This window comes from Anolis carolinensis, chromosome 4 (genome assembly GCF_035594765.1).
Source record: "Anolis carolinensis isolate JA03-04 chromosome 4, rAnoCar3.1.pri, whole genome shotgun sequence".
Classification (NCBI taxonomy): Eukaryota; Metazoa; Chordata; class Lepidosauria; order Squamata; family Dactyloidae; genus Anolis; species Anolis carolinensis.
Window position 1 is genome coordinate 46,210,877 of NC_085844.1, and position 17,635 is coordinate 46,228,511.

The following is a 17,635-nucleotide window of genomic DNA, read 5'->3' on the forward strand; positions in this document are numbered from 1 at the left end:
TCGTATCCTGGGCGGAGATCGCCTCCTCCCCAAAGAGAACATGAATCGAGACGGGGGAGTGCACGCTTTGAAGGAAATTAATCCCTGATCTGTGGGGCAGCAGGGGGGCGGCGATGAGTACAACGGAATCGTGAGCTGTCTATCGGGCCTCCGGCAGGCGAGGGCGACCCCCCCCCCCCAATAACACCCCCTCCCTCCCCGCCTCTCCTCCTGGATGTCGCAGGCGCTGCGTCACATGGAGGCTGGACGCGATTGGGGAACGCGCTGCCTTTCTCCTCTTTGACTAATTATAAAGTGTGCCTCTCCGCTGCCCCGGGTCCGGATTGTGCCGGAGAGCTTCGCGGGAGCCCATCGGAAAGAGACCCGCCTCGGAAGGGAGAAGAGACCCCGCGGAGGACGAAGGTGAGGCTCCACCGCTTCTCCCCTGTAAGTTCCCTTCCTTTAAGCGGACCCGTCTTTCCCCCCAATCCACTTCGTCCAGGTAGTATCCCTTCTCCGAAATGCCCGGGGCACAGAAGTGTTCCTTATTTCGGAATTTGGAATACTTTCGCGTCTATTAGGAGATGGTATCCCGGAGACAGGACCCAATTGAGTATCCCGGAGATGGGGCGCAACCAGATGATCTTGGAGATGGGATCTAGGTGTTTTGGAGATGGTTCGCAACCAGATGATCTTGGAGATGGGATCTAGGTGTTTTGGAGATGGGGTGCAACCAGATGATCTTGGAGATGGGATCTAGGTGTTTTGGAGATAGTTTGCAACCAGATGATCTTGGAGATGGGATCTAGGTGTTCTGGAGATGGGGTGCAACCAGATGATCTTGGAGATGGGATCTAGGTGTTTTGGAGATGGGGCGCAACCAGATGATCTTGGAGATGGGATCTAGGTGTTTTGGAGATGGTTCGCAACCAGATGATCTTGGAGATGGGATCTAGGTGTTTTGGAGATGGGGCGCAACCAGATGATCTTGGAGATGGGATCTAGGTGTTCTGGAGATGGGGCGCAACCAGATGATCTTGGAGATGGGATCTAATTAGGTCTTTTGGAGATGGGGCGCAACCAGGCGACTAGGAGATGAGACGAACTTAGACATCTTGGAGGTGGGACCCAGTTAAATGATCTTTGAGAAGGATCCAATGAGATATTTTTTGCACATGGCAGCTCAGTGAGATATCTTGGAGATGGGGCACAGTTTTAGAGTATCCTGGAGATTTTTTTTTTAATCTGACTTCAAAACATACTGCAAGTCGCTTCTGGAGATGAGACACAATATCTTGGAAATGGGACACAATTAAATAGCTTTGAGATGGGGCCCCAATTAGATGTCTAAACTGGGTTGCTGCGAGTTTTCCGGGCTGGATGGCCATGTTCCAGAAGCATTTTTCCTGACGTTTCTCCTGCATCTATGGCAGGCATCCTCAGAGGTTTTGAGGTATGTTGGAAACTATGCAAGTGGGGTTTATATATCTGTGGGAAGTTCAGGGTGGGAGAAAGAACTCTTGTCTGTTTGAGGCAAGTGTGAATTGTTAAATGGCCACCTTGATTAACATTGAATAGCCTTTCAGTTTCAAGGTCTGGCTATTTACTGCCTAGGGGAATCCTTCGTTGGGAGGTGTTAGCTGGCCTTGACTCTTTCCTGTTTGGAATTCCCCTGTTTTCTGAGTGTTGTTTTGTATTTACTGTTCTGACTTTAGAGGTTTTTTTAAAATATTGGTAGCCAGATTTTGTTCCTTTTCATGGTTCCCTCCTTTCTGTTGAAATTGTCCATCTGCTTGTGGATTTCAGTGGCTTCTCTGTGTAGTCTGACATGGTGGTTGTTAGAGTGGAGAACAGAGAAATGCTGGACCAACCACCATGTCAGACTACACAGAGAAGCCATTGAAATCCACAAGCATGTGGACAATTTCAACAGAAAGGAGGGAACCATGAAAAGGAACAAAATCTGGTTACCAGTATTAAAAGCTCTTAAATCAGGACAGTAAATAAAGAACAACACTCTAAAAATAGGGGAATTCCAGACATGAACCAATTATCAGCTAACACCTCCCAACAAAGGATTCCCCCAGGCAGGAAGCAGCCAGGCTTTGAATCTGTAAGGCCATTAAATGCCAATGAAGGGTATTAATTGCAACATTCACGCTTGCCTCCAACAGACAAGCATTCTTTCTCCCACGCTGGACATCCCACAGATATATAAACTCACTTGCCTAGTTTCCAACAGACCTCACAACCTCGGAGGATGCCTGCCATAAATGCAGGCGAAACGTTAGGAGAGTATGCTTCTGGAATATGGCCATACAGCCCGGAAAACTCACAGCAACCCATTTAGATATTTTCGCACATGGCAGCTCAATGAGATTTCTCGCAGATGGGGCACAGTTAGCGTATCCTGGAGATGAGACACAACTGCCTATCTTGGAAATGGGACAAAATTAACCAACTTTGAGATGGGACTCCAATTAGATGTCTAAGCATCACATTGATTGGTATTTCATATACACCTTGTATACATAGCCTAAGGGTTATTATATATACACAACATTTTTAATGAGCTTGTGAATGAAACAATGTTTGAGTGCTTCGGAAAATCACTGTTGTCACCCACTTTGGATTTTGGAGTTTGGTATTTACACTTCCGAACAAGGGGAGTTCAACCTGTCATTGTGTGATGGATCTGTGTGTGTGTGTGTGTGTTTCCTGCTCCTTCATCCTCCCTCCCGTTTCTGTTCCCTCCGCAGCTCCTCCAGAGGCGAAGCGTCCCTTTCACAACCCGAGAAAGACTTTCTCCAGCGGCTCCGAGCCAGAGCCTCCGACAGGACTTTGAGGCTCTCTGAAAGCGACTTCTAAAAAGTAAGTGGGTGGGCACAACTGGCACAACAGAGGGGGGGGGTGGTCCTCGATCCCACATTGGCTCGTTTTCCGAGCAACTTTTTCATTTTGGGGGGTCGTTTTAAAGGAACCGCGGTGTTCTGTTGCCCGAGCCGCTTTCCCGAACTTCTGTAACTCGCTTTCTCCGTGACTTCGGGACTTTCGGCGCGCTATGCAGCCCTCTAATTCGTCGGGGCGGCCCTTCCCGTCCGCGCCCCCTTTCCGCCAAGAGAGGACCCCGAGGCTGCCGTCCACACTCTCCCCCGCCTGCTCGCCTTCCCCCGCGACTCCGTGCTTGGCAAAAGTACTCTGGGGAAAAGTACTCCTGTCCCCGCTCCTGCCTTATGCCGTCCGGGTTTGGGCCGGAGCGATCCCTCCACCTCATTGGCCTGGGATGAGGACGAGAGGGGCTCTCTGTAGGATCTTCCCAGGGAGAAAACATATGTGGGTTTCTGCTAAGAAAATTGGGGTTCACCTCAAGTGGACCTTAAAGCCAAAGGTATCCTCTTAGTGCCACTTGGGGGAATATATATGTATCTACTGTATCTTTGTCAGTGTCAAAAGATTTTCCTTCCATTGGGTTGCTGTGAGTTTTCCAGGCTGTATGGCCATGTTCCAGAAGCATTCTCTCCTGACTTTTCCCCCCCATCTATGGCAGGCTCCAGTGGCAAAGTGTGTTAAAGCACTGAGCTGCTGAACTTGCAGACCGAAAGGTCCCAGGTTCAAACCCCGGAAGCGGCGTGAGCAACCACTGTTAGCTCCACCTTCTGCCAACCTAGCAGTTCGAAAACATGCCAATGTGAGTAGATCAATAGGTACCGCTCCAGCGGGAAGGTAACGGTGCTCCATGCAGTCGCCTTGGAGGTGTCTACGGACAACGCCGGTTCTTTGGCTTAGAAATGGAGATGAACACCAACCCCCAGAGTCAGACATGACTGGACTTAACGTCAGGGGAAACCTTTATCTTTACCTATGGCAGGCATCTTCAGAGGTTGCGAGGTCTATTAGAAACTAGACAAGAGAGGTTGATATATCTGCAGAAGATCCAGGGTGGGAGAAAGAACTCTTGTCTGTTGGAGGTAGTTGTGAATATTGCAGTTAATCACCTTAACATTGAAAAACCTTGCAAACTTCAAGGCCTGGCTGATTCCTGCCTGAGGGAATCATTTGTTGGGAGGTACATGGTATATGGCAGGAGTCTACCGGCAGGAGTCTATCGTATACCATGCAGCTGTGGGCAAGTCTACATAGGGAAGGACTACCAAACGCAGCGCACAAACACAAATCAAGGAACATGAAAGGCACTGCAGACTACTGAACCAGAGAAGTCAGCCATAGCAGAGCACTCGATGAACCAACCTGGACACAGCATATTATTGGAGAACACAGAAATGCTGGACCACTCTGACAGCCGCCATGTCAGGCTACACAGAGAAGCCATTGAAATCCACAAGCATGTGGATAATTCCAACAAAAAGGAAGAAACCATGAAAATGAACCAAATCTGGCTACCAGTATTAAACAAAACCTCTAAAATCAGAACAGTAAATAAAGAACAACACTCTGAAACAGGGGAATTCCAAACATGAAACAATCAGGGCCAGCTAAGACCTCCCAACAAAGGATTCCCCCAGGCAAGAATCAGCCAGGCCTTGAAGCTGCAAGGCTTTTTAATGCTAATCAAGGTGATTAATTGCAACATTCACATCTGCTTCCAACAGACAAGAGGTTTTTTTTACTTGAGCAGCCTCCATTTATTCCAAAACAAACTTTCTAGAGTCCAGATTCAGTGGTGACAGTCACTTGCTATTCAAATGCAATGAGAGAAAGCTTCTAGCAGCCATTTATAATGGACAAAAAGAAACAGACAGACAACAATGCAGGTGGCCCTCAATGGCCTTAGGTCGACCCTTTTGTCTCAGGTGTTTCTACCTCACTGGATTGTGTGGAGGAAGAGAGCCATATGTATCTCCTCATCTGTTTGGTCATTGCTTCAGAGCCATGATGATTCCACAGAAATCCCCGGGGGGCTTCTTCTTTTTTTTGCCATCTTTGGTGTGCCATTTTGTACACCTGTGTCCTTCTTCTGGCCAATGTACACAGATTGTGTAGCTTGTGAACCTTGAAAATAGCCAGCTGTCAGACATTTTGCACAGGGAGGAAGGTGCAGCTACAACTAAACAGCACACCAAAATCTGTTTGCAGTCATTTCCTCAGGATATATCTGAAAGAATCTTGAAAACAGTGGTGTTGGCACAACATGGCTATAATTTATTTGTTGTTTTGGTATCTATTTAGCTTCCACTCATGAATGAGATATCTCCATGAACCGTAGACATCAGCAGCCCTGCTCAGTTCTTTTCAATGCTGGGATGTGGTTTCCTGGGTTGAGTCTATCCATCTGAAGTGAGGCCTTAAGGATCTTGAATTCCATCATAGTCCAGCTCCCCAGGTTTCTTGTTTGGTAACCACAAAGGAGCCAGGCAAACATGTCATGTTGATCTCTATAGTAAAGCAGCAGCAAAGCCGCTTTTGCCAGCTGAACTGCTAACCTGAAGGTTGCCGGTTCGAATCCACAAGACGGGGTTGAGCTTCCGTCTGTCAACTCTAGCTTGCAGGGACATGAGAGAAGCCTCCCATCAGGATGGTAACACATCCAGGTGTTCCCTGGGCAACATCTCTGTAGACGTCCAATTCTCTCACATCAGAAGCAACTTGCAGTATGTTCTCAAGTTGATTCTGAGATGATAAAAAAGGCAAAGCCTTATTGCACCACATAGTAGGTATGGTGTAGTGTTGAAGTGAGTTGAGTGACCTGCACATTCTTTAAAACAGGGAGAAAGAGAACCATGTGCACCACCCCATTCCCATGGAAGAGCAGTGAGATATAAATATAACAGATAAATAATATAAAAAGGGCTTTAACCTTTTTCACTTGTACTTCATGTAAAAGTGGCACAATATGTTTTTTTAAAACAAGAAATCAAACGGATGCTCCGGGCTTAATCTCTCAGTACCTCCTTGTTCTCTTTTTTTGCAGAACATGACACTGCTTCTGAGATGCCATTTCCTGCTCTTGGCTTTTAGTACTTATTTCATCCTTACTGTTCAGGCAGAATGTAGCAAGGACTGTGCATCTTGTATTCAACGCTTGGCATATCATGCCAATATCAACCCGCTGGTAAGCAAAATCAACTCCTTGGTTTTTGAAAATTACAATTCTTACCAAACCAAAGTACAGAAGATGATTCGTCATTAGAAAAAGCTTTGCTGGAATAAACCAGCTCAATATTGTGTTGATCATAAATTCCAATTAGCCACTTCAGCTATCCTTAAAGAGTAATTGAATAATATTCCAATGTCATTTCCAGCATATGTTGGTTCTTATTTATGTCAATGAAACTGAATGTAGAAGATATAGATTTCTGGTTTAACAACTCAGAATATATGTGATTTTAAGCATATGTCCTGAGAAATACATAATCTCTCTCAAGTATTTTTTGCACTTTGCACTCTTTAGCAGAGTATTGCTTGAAACCTGGTTTTAGTAATATGTTATATATTACTGATCTTGGATCAGTAATATCTAATATGCATATTGCCCATTTCTATGATTGATTGGTTAATAAATATTAATATTCCTAAATCATGATATATTTCAAATATTGCTGCTATTTCTGCTTTTCCTGACTAGTTAGTTCAGCACCATGGAGAACTCCTGCATTTATCATTGTTAGAATAAATACTGGGTCCTGCTTCAAAAGTCAACGTTTTTTATGGGACTGTTAGATGCAGGGAATGAAGCAGAAAAAAATAAGAATTCTATTTACACTGTATATGGTGGAACATTTGCAATCCTAAATTGCATGCATGCATTTGTGAGTACCCTGGATTGGCATGAATAGTGAAAACTTCAATCCCGTGGATTATTATTGTCTTCCTTTAGAACAATTTTGACCTAGCATAGGCTTTACTATGATGAAGGGATTGGGCATCACAATCCAATTCACCAAGAGGGTCATATATAGTCATCTAAAGTGAGAAGGTGATGATTATTCAGAAAGGTTCAGCTGACACAGCTGAAGAACCAATTGTTCCCTAAACATCATTAACAGTATATAGTTCCCATTTGAGTCTGACCTTTGGTTTTCATGAATAGAGATTTCCTTTCTTCTGGAATATTGTTTCTTTAAACTATTTGGAACTTTACCTGTTGCCTGATTGAGATCCCCTGTGATTCAGTTTATATGGATTAATCCAAAAATGCATGGAAAGGATTGATCCTTTTTGCAAGGGTTGAACTGACATGGCTTTTGATTGCTTCAAACAGTATTGTTCAGATCCATGTGTACATGAAGCAGTTAAACTTCTGTTGCTCACACAGCAGTCATCTGTGTCATACAGCAAAAGTTTATAAAACTCAAAATATGGATTACATCTTTACTCATAATAGGTGTTTATTACATTATATCTCATAATTTCTCCAAATATCTTCATGTTATACATATGCTTTTGCCTCCCCCTTTTTATACTACCAGCATAATTGAAATTAAATTAGGCAAAGAAAGGTAACATGGTCATGAATGAATAGATGACTAAATATATGTTTTAATTTTATCTCCCCATTTCCACTCTGACACAAACTGAGATTCATTTTTAAAGTAGCTTTTACTATCTTGGGCAGAGGGAAATCTATTGTTCAAAGAAGGAAAATAAACACAAAACAAAACAAAACAGACATAAAAATTCATTAGTTCTGTAAAACAGTCTCTTTGGGACCCCCAATGATTCAGTAATAGAAATAACACCCGAAGGACAGTTATATAGAAGCACATTTATGCCTATGCTCTGAAGCTTTGTGCAAAGGAGAAAAGGGACATTAGCTATTTAGATTGCTTTCAGATGGAGGGCTGCTATTACTATCGCAACAAAAAAGCATTGTGCATCTATTCCACTTTTTATTTATGTTCTGCTAAGAAAAAAGGAAAAAGAAAAGGTAAAATGGAGAAAGGCCATCAATTCAGTACATTGCCTGGCTTCCAACTCCTTATACAATACTATGAATGTGACAGTGCAATTGCATCATAAATTTCTCATCAGGAAACATCCTTAACTATTATCCCACATTCTAAAAGCTAGGAACTGCCCATGCCAATGTTTGCTAGAGATTGTGGTGATGCAAGTCTGCATTTGTTCATAAATAATAATGTGAATGCAAAGTAACATATCTTTAAGAAAGTACAATCTTTCTACATTTCTATATACAAATCAGAGGGATCAAGTATCTCATTAATATCTATGTGATTAAGAAAGCCTGAAGTAAACTGACTTGCCTTAGAGCAAAAATGTTTACCTTTCAGTAATTTACATACATGGAAAAATACCTCAGAAGATAAGAATTAAAATGGCAAAGACCTAAAAAAAGATTCTAGCCAGATTGGTGTCGTGTGCCTTCAAGTTACTTCTGACTTATGGCAACCCTAAGGACATGGGTTTTCTTGGCAAGAGGAGCAGGATATAACTTAAAACGAAACACTACATTCTAAATTTCTTTCCATTTTAAGCAATTCACAGATTACAAGCTGGGACATAAAAGTTGGCTTAAGATTGGAACAAATATTTCATACCTGAATGGAATTGGTTTAAACACATATTTTGTTTAATTGATTCACCATTCTGTTATTCATTAAATATGTCTACTATAGGTGAGTCTATTAATGGAATTCGAGCCATAATATGTGTTAGAATTGCTTTTATTTAATATAGCATTAGTCAATATCAAAACATTAAACATTGTTTTTGTTTAATTTAAAAGGCAGTGTTATTTTGGAATGATATATTAACTCCACAATCAACTGTTTTATTAAAATCAGTAAGATTACTCCACTCATGTGACCACTTCTTTTAGTTTCTTAGAAATTTGAAGCCACTTTTTTCTTTCTGTATTGGTTAAAAAAAGGGCGAGTCCACATAGTGCTACAAAATATCTCAAGAGTTTAATATTTACAAGCTTCATGCATAGCTCTGTTGAGATTAATTGCAAATGGGACATGATTTATGTCCACTACTATAATACCTACTTAATCATAATGGGTTTCTCTATTGCAGACATGTGAGTGGCTGGGAAATGAGAATATTATGTACTAAGTTTCAGTTCCCTCTTTGTAGGTGCTGAGTTGTAGGCCACTCTAAACTGATGAGGGAAAAAGATTTTGGGATAAGGGAAAGGGCGAGCCTGTCAAACCAGGAGTCACAACCAGAAAGCCAAGATATGACAATGCTGGCAGGCCAAGAGAGGAAACCAAACCCAGAAAACAAGCTAGTGATAGCTATCATGATAGGATATGAAAATTCCAGTTTAAACAGGAACTTATTCCTGTGAAGAAATCAAATGCCCACTTTTGGAATCAAAGTTATGCTCTTAGGGAAACAGTGAAAAGGCATTTTGAAGTTATTTCATAGTTGTGTTGTTGAAGTCTTTCATGGCCAAAAGCACAGGGTTGTTGTGTGTTTTCCGGGCTGTATGGCCATGTTCCAGAAGCATTCTCTCCTGACGTTTTGCCCACATCTATGGCAGGCATCCTCAGAGGTATACCTCACAACCTCTGAGGATGCCTGCCATAGATGTGGGCGAAACATCAAGAGGGAATGCTTCTGGAACATGCCCATACAGCCCGGAAAACTCACAACAACCCTATTTCATCATTTCCCTATAACGGAAAATACGATATGTCTAGCCTCCACATTTCAGAGCTCTTTTCTATTCATCATGCTTGAGACCAGAGATTGAATTTTGGATTTTTTTCAGATTTATATTTATATATACATAAATGAAAGATTTTTTGGAAAGAGTCCTAAGTCTAAACACTGTTGATTTAATTTCATATACAGCTTATACATATAGCTTCAAAGCAATGTTATATACAATATTTCTAATAATTTTAGGCATGAAACAAAGTTTGTGTAAATTGAAAACATGGCATCAGAAAGCAAGGTATTGCTATCTCAGACAGTTTTGGATTTTGGTGTGTTCTGATTTTGTAATTCTGGATAAGGGATGCTCAATCTGTACTTGGAAACCATGATTATAACTATGTATTTGACTAGCAGTTTCAAATCAACTCAGGATAGTATTAAAATGATTACCTGTTGCCTAGTATAGAATGCAATATATAGGGAGGGAGGAGAGAATGTATCTGTCCTAGGTTTTAATAAAAAAAAGGAAGCATGTCAAATATCTGTTTCTTTGCATTTAACACACATACGTAAATTACAATATGTTTCAGGCATGTACATTGGAATGTGAAGGAAAGCTGCCTTCTGCCAAAGCCTGGGAAACCTGCAAAGAACTCCTTCAACTGGCAAAACTGGATCTTTCCCAGGAAGGTAATGGTGCCATAGGGGACAACACAAAACAGGATGAGAGTCATTTGCTAGCCAAAAAGTATGGTGGGTTCATGAAACGATATGGGGGATTCATGAAGAAGATGGATGAGCTTTATGACATAGAACCAGAGGAGGACTTTAGTAGAGCTGGAATTGTTGCTAAACGATATGGAGGGTTTATGAAGAAGGACTCAGATGATGACACCTTGGCTAATTCCTCTGACCTCCTGAAGGAGCTTCTCGAAACAGGAGAAAATGCTGAACCCGGGCGTTATCGGGGCTTGAATGATAATGATGGTGAAATTATCAAAAGATACGGGGGCTTTATGAGAAGCATAAAACGCAGTCCAGAATCTGAAGATGATGCCAAAGAGCTGCAAAAGAGATATGGTGGCTTTATGAGAAGAGTAGGAAGACCAGAGTGGTGGCTAGACTACCAGAAACGATACGGTGGATTTCTTAAGCGCTTCGCTGATTCAATTCTTCCTTCAGAAGAAGACGGAGAAGGTTACTCCAAAGAGGTGCCAGAGATGGAGAAGAGATACGGTGGATTTATGAGATTTTAATACCCTCCCTTTTGTCTTTTTGTCACATATCAAAGACTGCCTCATTCATCATAAGTTATTGTAAAGTGTTGTTTGTACTGTACAGTTTTTTACTGTCCTAGGTAATAAAGCGATCCGCTGTCTGTTATTTCAGGTTTTGTGAACTTTTAAGTCAATGAATTAGTCCAATTTGTATATGTCGTACTATTATTCATGTGAAATCTGTTTTCGTTACCATATGCATTTCTTTAAAACAATGCATTTGCTTAACTGTATATATAATAAATTGTTCATCTTAACTGCATAATCTATCCTGAAGTATTTCTCCCACTATCACTTATACAAAGACAAGATCTTTAATAGAGTTTTTCTGCAAATATGAAATATGTGGAATTTATTTATTTATTGAATGTATATCCTGCTTTTTCCAAAGAGGTATTCAGGCTATCAAACAATAGAAGCTGAAATTCAATATTTTTCTCCCTCGCGCCCTGCCATATTTTTCTTTTCCTATTAAATGTATATCATATATATATATATATATATATATATATATATATATATATATTCATCTCAGTGAAACTTTTAAAGTCAAAATAACTAATTACTACAAATATTTAATTTACAGGTATACAGAGAAAACAACTACAATGGGCTAACGGACTGTCAAGTTTGGTGTAATGCATATTAATAAGTAGATTATTTTCCTTATCATTTCAAAGACATAGCGATGTTAATTTGGAATATCAATATGCAAAGGTATCTTGTATCTTGTAACACCTTGGAGACTGAGAGCTAAAGTTAGTAGCAAAGCTTTTGTAGATTCTCACAGGAAACAAGCAATCTATGAAAGTTAATGACATAACTTTGATCTCTAAGGTACTGCAACTTACAGAACTTTTGAAACAATACCTTTTGCAAGACCATATGGATTCTGTTTTAAAAATATATTAAAAACTCAGTCTGTAAAGATACTAAAAGACATTTCCTAAACTTCTTGCCAACATGTTCAGTTCAATTCTGCTGCAATACTATAAAACATATGGATTTGCATCCCTCTAGAATCTTCACATACTGTGCTTGCATTGCAATGGTTCTGTTGAAATAAAGTCCTTGGATCCTGAGCCCAACATGCATCTTATTAGTTCTTTGGACAGAATTAGAATAAACTCAACAGATCTGGAGAACAATCCAAGCATGTAGCCTTGCAATGAGTGACAGCATTGATTTTCTCAACCTGCACAAACTTTTCAACATTTACTATATATACCTTAGATGTGGATATACATTTCATCTAGTAATTTGCTGCATGCTTTTACTGCTGAAATCACCAATTACGCTATAGAATAGATGGGGCAGTTAAAACTATCAAAAATAGTTCTGGCTGCATCATTCTATGCAGACGGAGCAATTCCTTTGTATCAGTACTGTCCACAAAAATGTCTCCTGAATCATATGGTTATTTCAAATATTAATTGCCAAATGAGAAAGATGTTACATTATTTCCAATATATATATTCAATAATAATTACCTAGTTTAGTTTGTCGCATTGTTATTCAGCCAAAGATATTTCACTGCCTGGATCAAAGGGGCAAATGGCATTCTATGTACAGAAGTCAGCAATCACAACAGATGGGGTAGGGTGAAAAAATCAAGAAATGCTTCCTGATATTTCTTATGTGCACGATAATGTAACAAGAATCTGAGTCAAGCTAGATGTTGATGGAAATGCATATTTCCTTCCATTAACACATTCTCCCTTCTACAGCAGAACCTGTCAAACATACAACTATCAGCAAACAAACTTGAAAATTAAGTTCATGTTTATTTTCCTATGATCAATAAATGCAAGATGAGGAAAATCGCATGACATCTTTCACCATTTGAGGGAAAACTCTAAAAACACATTATGCATGTTGTATTATTTGAATCCCAGTCACATAGTCCAACAACTATCTGATTTCAACTCTTCAAGTATCAACTTTAATGTAGCCAAAATGGCACTATCTTCATAGAAGAGACAGGTATTACCAGGCTAGGAGAAATCCCATATTTTCTAGAAAAGTTCACATACAAAAACAAGCCAATGATGAGCCCAGAGAAGAGCAGACAGAACTGGATTATACTCAATACACCAAAAACTGCTGTCATTGCAGGACTTAAGAAACCATCCTTTCTGCAATCCTTTCCCTTCTGTCTTTCAAGGAAACCTGGATTCAAGGCAAGGGCTTAAGAAAAACCTCTACCTGGGATCCTTTCCTTTCTGCCTTTCAAGGAGACCTGGATTTAAGGAAAGGGCTTAAGAAACCACCCTTTCTGAGATCCTTTCCCTTCTAGCGGCTGCCTCCCTCACCGCACTCCGCGTGTAGCTGAAAGAAACTGAAAACAACTGGGTTTTTTGGCAGCCATGTAGATCCTTAGCCATGTTGCTGCCTAAAACAAAATGGCTGCAGAGCCCTTGCAGTTATGGACATCTGAATAAGTTGAATAAGCTGAAGACTGTTTTTTAAAGCGGATCAAGGCACAATCCTACTAATCATACTGTACATACCTTACCAAAATGTTCAGTTTAACATCTTTTTTCAAGGGGTTTCATGCTCATTCAAAGTTCAAAATTCCAAAAAACACCAACTTTTAAGTGCCTTTTGGTATTAGTGCTAAGGTATCCCAAGTTGTGGTTACCTCCACAATGAGTTTATTTCACAGATTTTATCATGCACCTGACATGACAGTAATTTAGCCAAACTGCCATCCAATATCACACATGAAGAACGAGCAGGTTAACACTATCATAGTTCCATCCTTTGCCTCCTTGTGTATAATGGAATTGTTGCCATTCACTTCTACTGAGAAAATGCTGCACTAATGAATATTGATAATGACTGTAAAATCTGCTATGTATTTCTGACACTTGATGGCCTTGCATCACTAAGGGTGACTTTGCTTACTATGGTCACAGCACATCATGTATATTGAAGTGGGAGTTAGAACATTTGAGGACCACCCTAAAAGGTTAGTATGATGGCAACTGATACCATCAAAATGATCTGGCAAATTTGGAACACCAAGACTGTAGTTGTGCTGCCAACATAGTGTAAAAAATGAGCTAGAACTAAGAAATACTAAATTAACTCTCCCAGGAATAAAGATTTCCTATAATCCAGTGGTTCTCATTTTGTGGGCCCCCAGATGTTTTGGCCTTCAACTCTCAGAAATCCTAACAGCTGGTAGACTGGCTGGAATTTCTGGGAGTTGTAAGCCAGAACACCTGGGAACCCTCAGGTTGAGAACCACTGCTGTAATCTATCATGTGAATATTTAATTGGGAATAAGAATCTACATATTTAGAAATTTTGCCATGATAACAGATTGGGGAAACTCTCCTGCAACCACGACTTGGATCAATTCATTAAAACTAGATTTTAGTATAATTCATGGGAATCTAGCAGTACTCTTTGCTTATCATTTTGACTTCTCCCAAAATAGAAGACAAAATAGTAGGAAGGCTGGGGTGTTCTTTCTCCGAATTGCTTCATTTCTTGTACAATATCTAATTACTAATCACTAATTAGTGAGGTAGGCTTGGTTATTACACCTACTTGACTGAAAATGTGCTGTTCCACATACCTTAAAATGACATGGCACTTAAACGTGTTTCATGAGCATGGCTAGTATTTAAGGAAAAATTCTTTAACAAAACTCTTACCTAATCATTTAAGATTAGGTAACAGAATAAACGAATGGGGAGCAGCTCAAAAGATAGATTTATTCTTCAGAGGTTTCCAAAACCATGTGTGTGGAGAAATTCTTCCAGCTATCCACTAACTATTTTCAGGATCATCTTCAAATTTCCCAGTGTCAACACTAAGACAATGTCAGCAATTTAATACTTTTACCATTACATGTAGATCCTCAGTCATCAACAGTGAAATTAATTCAATCATGAAGGAATTATAATTCTATAATTGTTGTATGCCATCATTTCCAAAACAACCACAAAACCATTCTTACATACTAAAACAGTTTCAGGATTATTTATTGCACAGTTTGTTAACAAAATAAACTAATAGAACTCTCCTCTAGGTTAGTTGTGGCACACATTAGATTACTGCTCTCGCATCCTTGCCATTCACCGCTACTGATTACCTGTAATGTGTCAGAACAGGCATCTAATGGAGTCTGTTTTTCTTGTATTAATGCATAATATATTTTAATAACTTGTCTTAACCTGAATTCCATATCAGTCATCATGTTACTATGAAGGATGGAATTGTTTATTCACACCTTATTAAGAAAAATAAGATGACATTTCTAGGACTCTAAATGCCTGCCAGCACAATTATATTATATTTCACAATTATAATTGGGCCGGGCTGTGGCGCAGCTGTTGAGCAGCTGCCTTAAATCACTCTGACCATGAGGTCATGAGTTCGAGGCCAGTCCGTGGCGGGGTGAGCACCCGTCAATTAAAAATAAAAAATAGCCCCTGCTCGTTGCTGACCTAGCAACCCGAAAGATAGTTGCATCTATCAAGTAGAAGATAAGGTACCACTTATAAAAAGTGGGGAGGCAAGATTAACTAATTTACGACCTGGAATGAGGAAGTGCCGTCAGTGTGGATGATGAAGCAGCTGCTCCCCCCTATGGCCAGAATCGAACATCCCCTCAGAAGAAGGTTAACTTGCCTCTGCGTGTCTCTCTCTGTCTCTGTTTGATGTGTTTATGGGCATTGAATGTTTGCCTTATGTGTGTTATAATGTGATCCGCCCTGAGTCCCCTTCGGGGTGAGAAGGGCGGAATATGTAAATAAATAAATAAATAAATAAATAATTCCAGTGCAACTGGTGGCGTCCATATCAAGGAAGAAGTGTGTACACTCTGGATTCGAATGTTAAAGGAGACATGCAGGATGCTGAGCTTATTTTGGGGACTGACTCTCAAAAGTTCAGCCTAAAGTCAAGATCAGATTCACCGTCCCACTGACCTCAAATGCACCTAGCATGCATCTACAAGGTCTCTTATGTTTTCTTCCAAATAGTGCTGAAGCCTCACCAAGGATGAGGTAGATAACTGGAAGAATTTGTCCACACACAGTATTCTGGAAACCTCTGAAGAATAAGCGTATCTTTTGAGCTGCTCCCTATTCATTTATCCTGTTTTTGAATCTTAAAAGATTAGGCAACAGTTCTGTTAAATACTAGGCATGACCATGAAACATGTTTATGTGCCATGTCATTTTAAGTTATGTGGAACAACACATTTTCAGTCAAGTAGGTGCAATAACCAAGCCTACTTCAATAATAAGTGATTAGTAATTAGATATTGTACAAAGAAATGAAGCAATTTGAAGAATGAACACCCCAGCCTTCCTCCTATTCTGTCTTCTGTTCTAGAAGCAAGCAAAGACTACTACTAGATTCCCATGAATTCTAAAATCTAGCTTCAAAATGAATTGATCCAAGCTGTAGTTGCAGGGGACTTTCCCCAATCCATTATCATGGCAAAAATCTTAAATATGTAGATTCTTAGGTAAAGGTAAAGGTTTTCCCCTGACATTAAATCTAGTCCATGTTCGACTCTGGGGGTTGGTACTCATCTTTATTTCTAAGACAAATAGCTGGAGTTGTCCTTAGAGCATCTACATTGGCTTAATTATATGGGCCTACACTGCCATATAATCCAGTTCAAGGAAGATAATCTGGATTCAGAAAGTGGATTATATAGCAGTGTAGATGGGGCATCATTATAACTGATTATCATGACATTTAAGAAAAGCATTTGTGGTTTTTATAGCACCTCAGTTATATCTTCTTTTTCTGAAATGCATCATTTCTACACAGCTATTCCTCTACAGAAGCATCAATTTACTTGCGATCCCAGGAAGATTCATAACATCAAAAGCTTTTATTATATCAAATTGTATTGACCGCTAATACCCTAAGCATTCTTTTCAAGAACAAAAAAGTGACATTAACCTCACACAAGCTATTATTGACTAATGCAGGCATGAAGAATATGAAGCCCTCCATATAGGTAGCAGTCCCGTGATCCCATACCACTGATAACACACACTAAGGCCCTGTCTCCACTGTCATATAATGTGGTTTGGACAGGATTATATGGTCAGTGTAGACTCATATAATGCAGACTGAACTCCATTGAACTGAATTATGAGTCTACACTGCCACATAATCAAGCTCAATGCAGTTAACCCACATTATGAAACTGGATTATATGGCAGTGTAGATAGAACCTAATGCTGCTAGGAGATGCACTCCAACAACTAGAGTGTCATAATCCACCACCATCAACCACACACCCCAGCAAAAACATAAATTAATGCTGCAAAGGGAAATTTGTACTTCTTTAACCATTCCTCAGCTCATATCTTCAAATGATTTTGTACTGTATAGCATGGTAGAACAGTAAACTGTTGCTTTCTGAGAAAACAGAAGTGTTGCTAAAACATCAAATGTATTTTAAACATATTTTAATATGCCGTTTTCTATGAAGAATTCTATTGAATTCTTTCTGACGTAAACACACTTGTTCTGGCTTTCAAATTCTTTCAAGGCCTTGCCAAAATACCTATTGTGCATTATCCGAAGTTAAATGGATTTCTGATGCTTTGTAGCCATAATTACTAGGTTTTACAGACATATCAAACTAGTTTGCTGCTTTTAAAAAATCACTCTTGTATTTCCAAAACATTTCGTGATTAGAACAATCCACTTAGGCTGAAATCCACGTTTACTTCATACTAATCCCACATGATCAGTAAATGCTTTGCACAACTACTTATATAAAAGTGAAGCAACAAATGCACGTTGGTTTA

At 39.9% G+C, this 17,635-nt stretch overlaps 1 protein-coding gene across 2 annotated transcripts; it reads left to right on the forward strand.

The window, feature by feature from the left end:
* Positions 1-243: 243 nt before the first annotated feature.
* Positions 244-11,923, forward strand: penk (proenkephalin). Of its 2 annotated transcripts, none has more exons than XM_003228481.4 (4): positions 244-402; positions 2,739-2,850; positions 5,909-6,049; positions 10,155-11,923. In XM_003228481.4, exons 3-4 carry the CDS (start codon positions 5,912-5,914, stop codon positions 10,818-10,820), a joined length of 804 nt encoding a protein of 267 aa, XP_003228529.1. In that variant the 5' UTR covers positions 244-402; positions 2,739-2,850; positions 5,909-5,911; the 3' UTR covers positions 10,821-11,923. The 2 variants fall into 2 exon arrangements, with proteins under 2 accessions (XP_003228529.1, XP_008120389.1); XM_008122182.3 differs by having other exon boundaries at positions 269-426.
* The last annotated feature ends 5,712 nt before the right edge of the window (positions 11,924-17,635 follow it).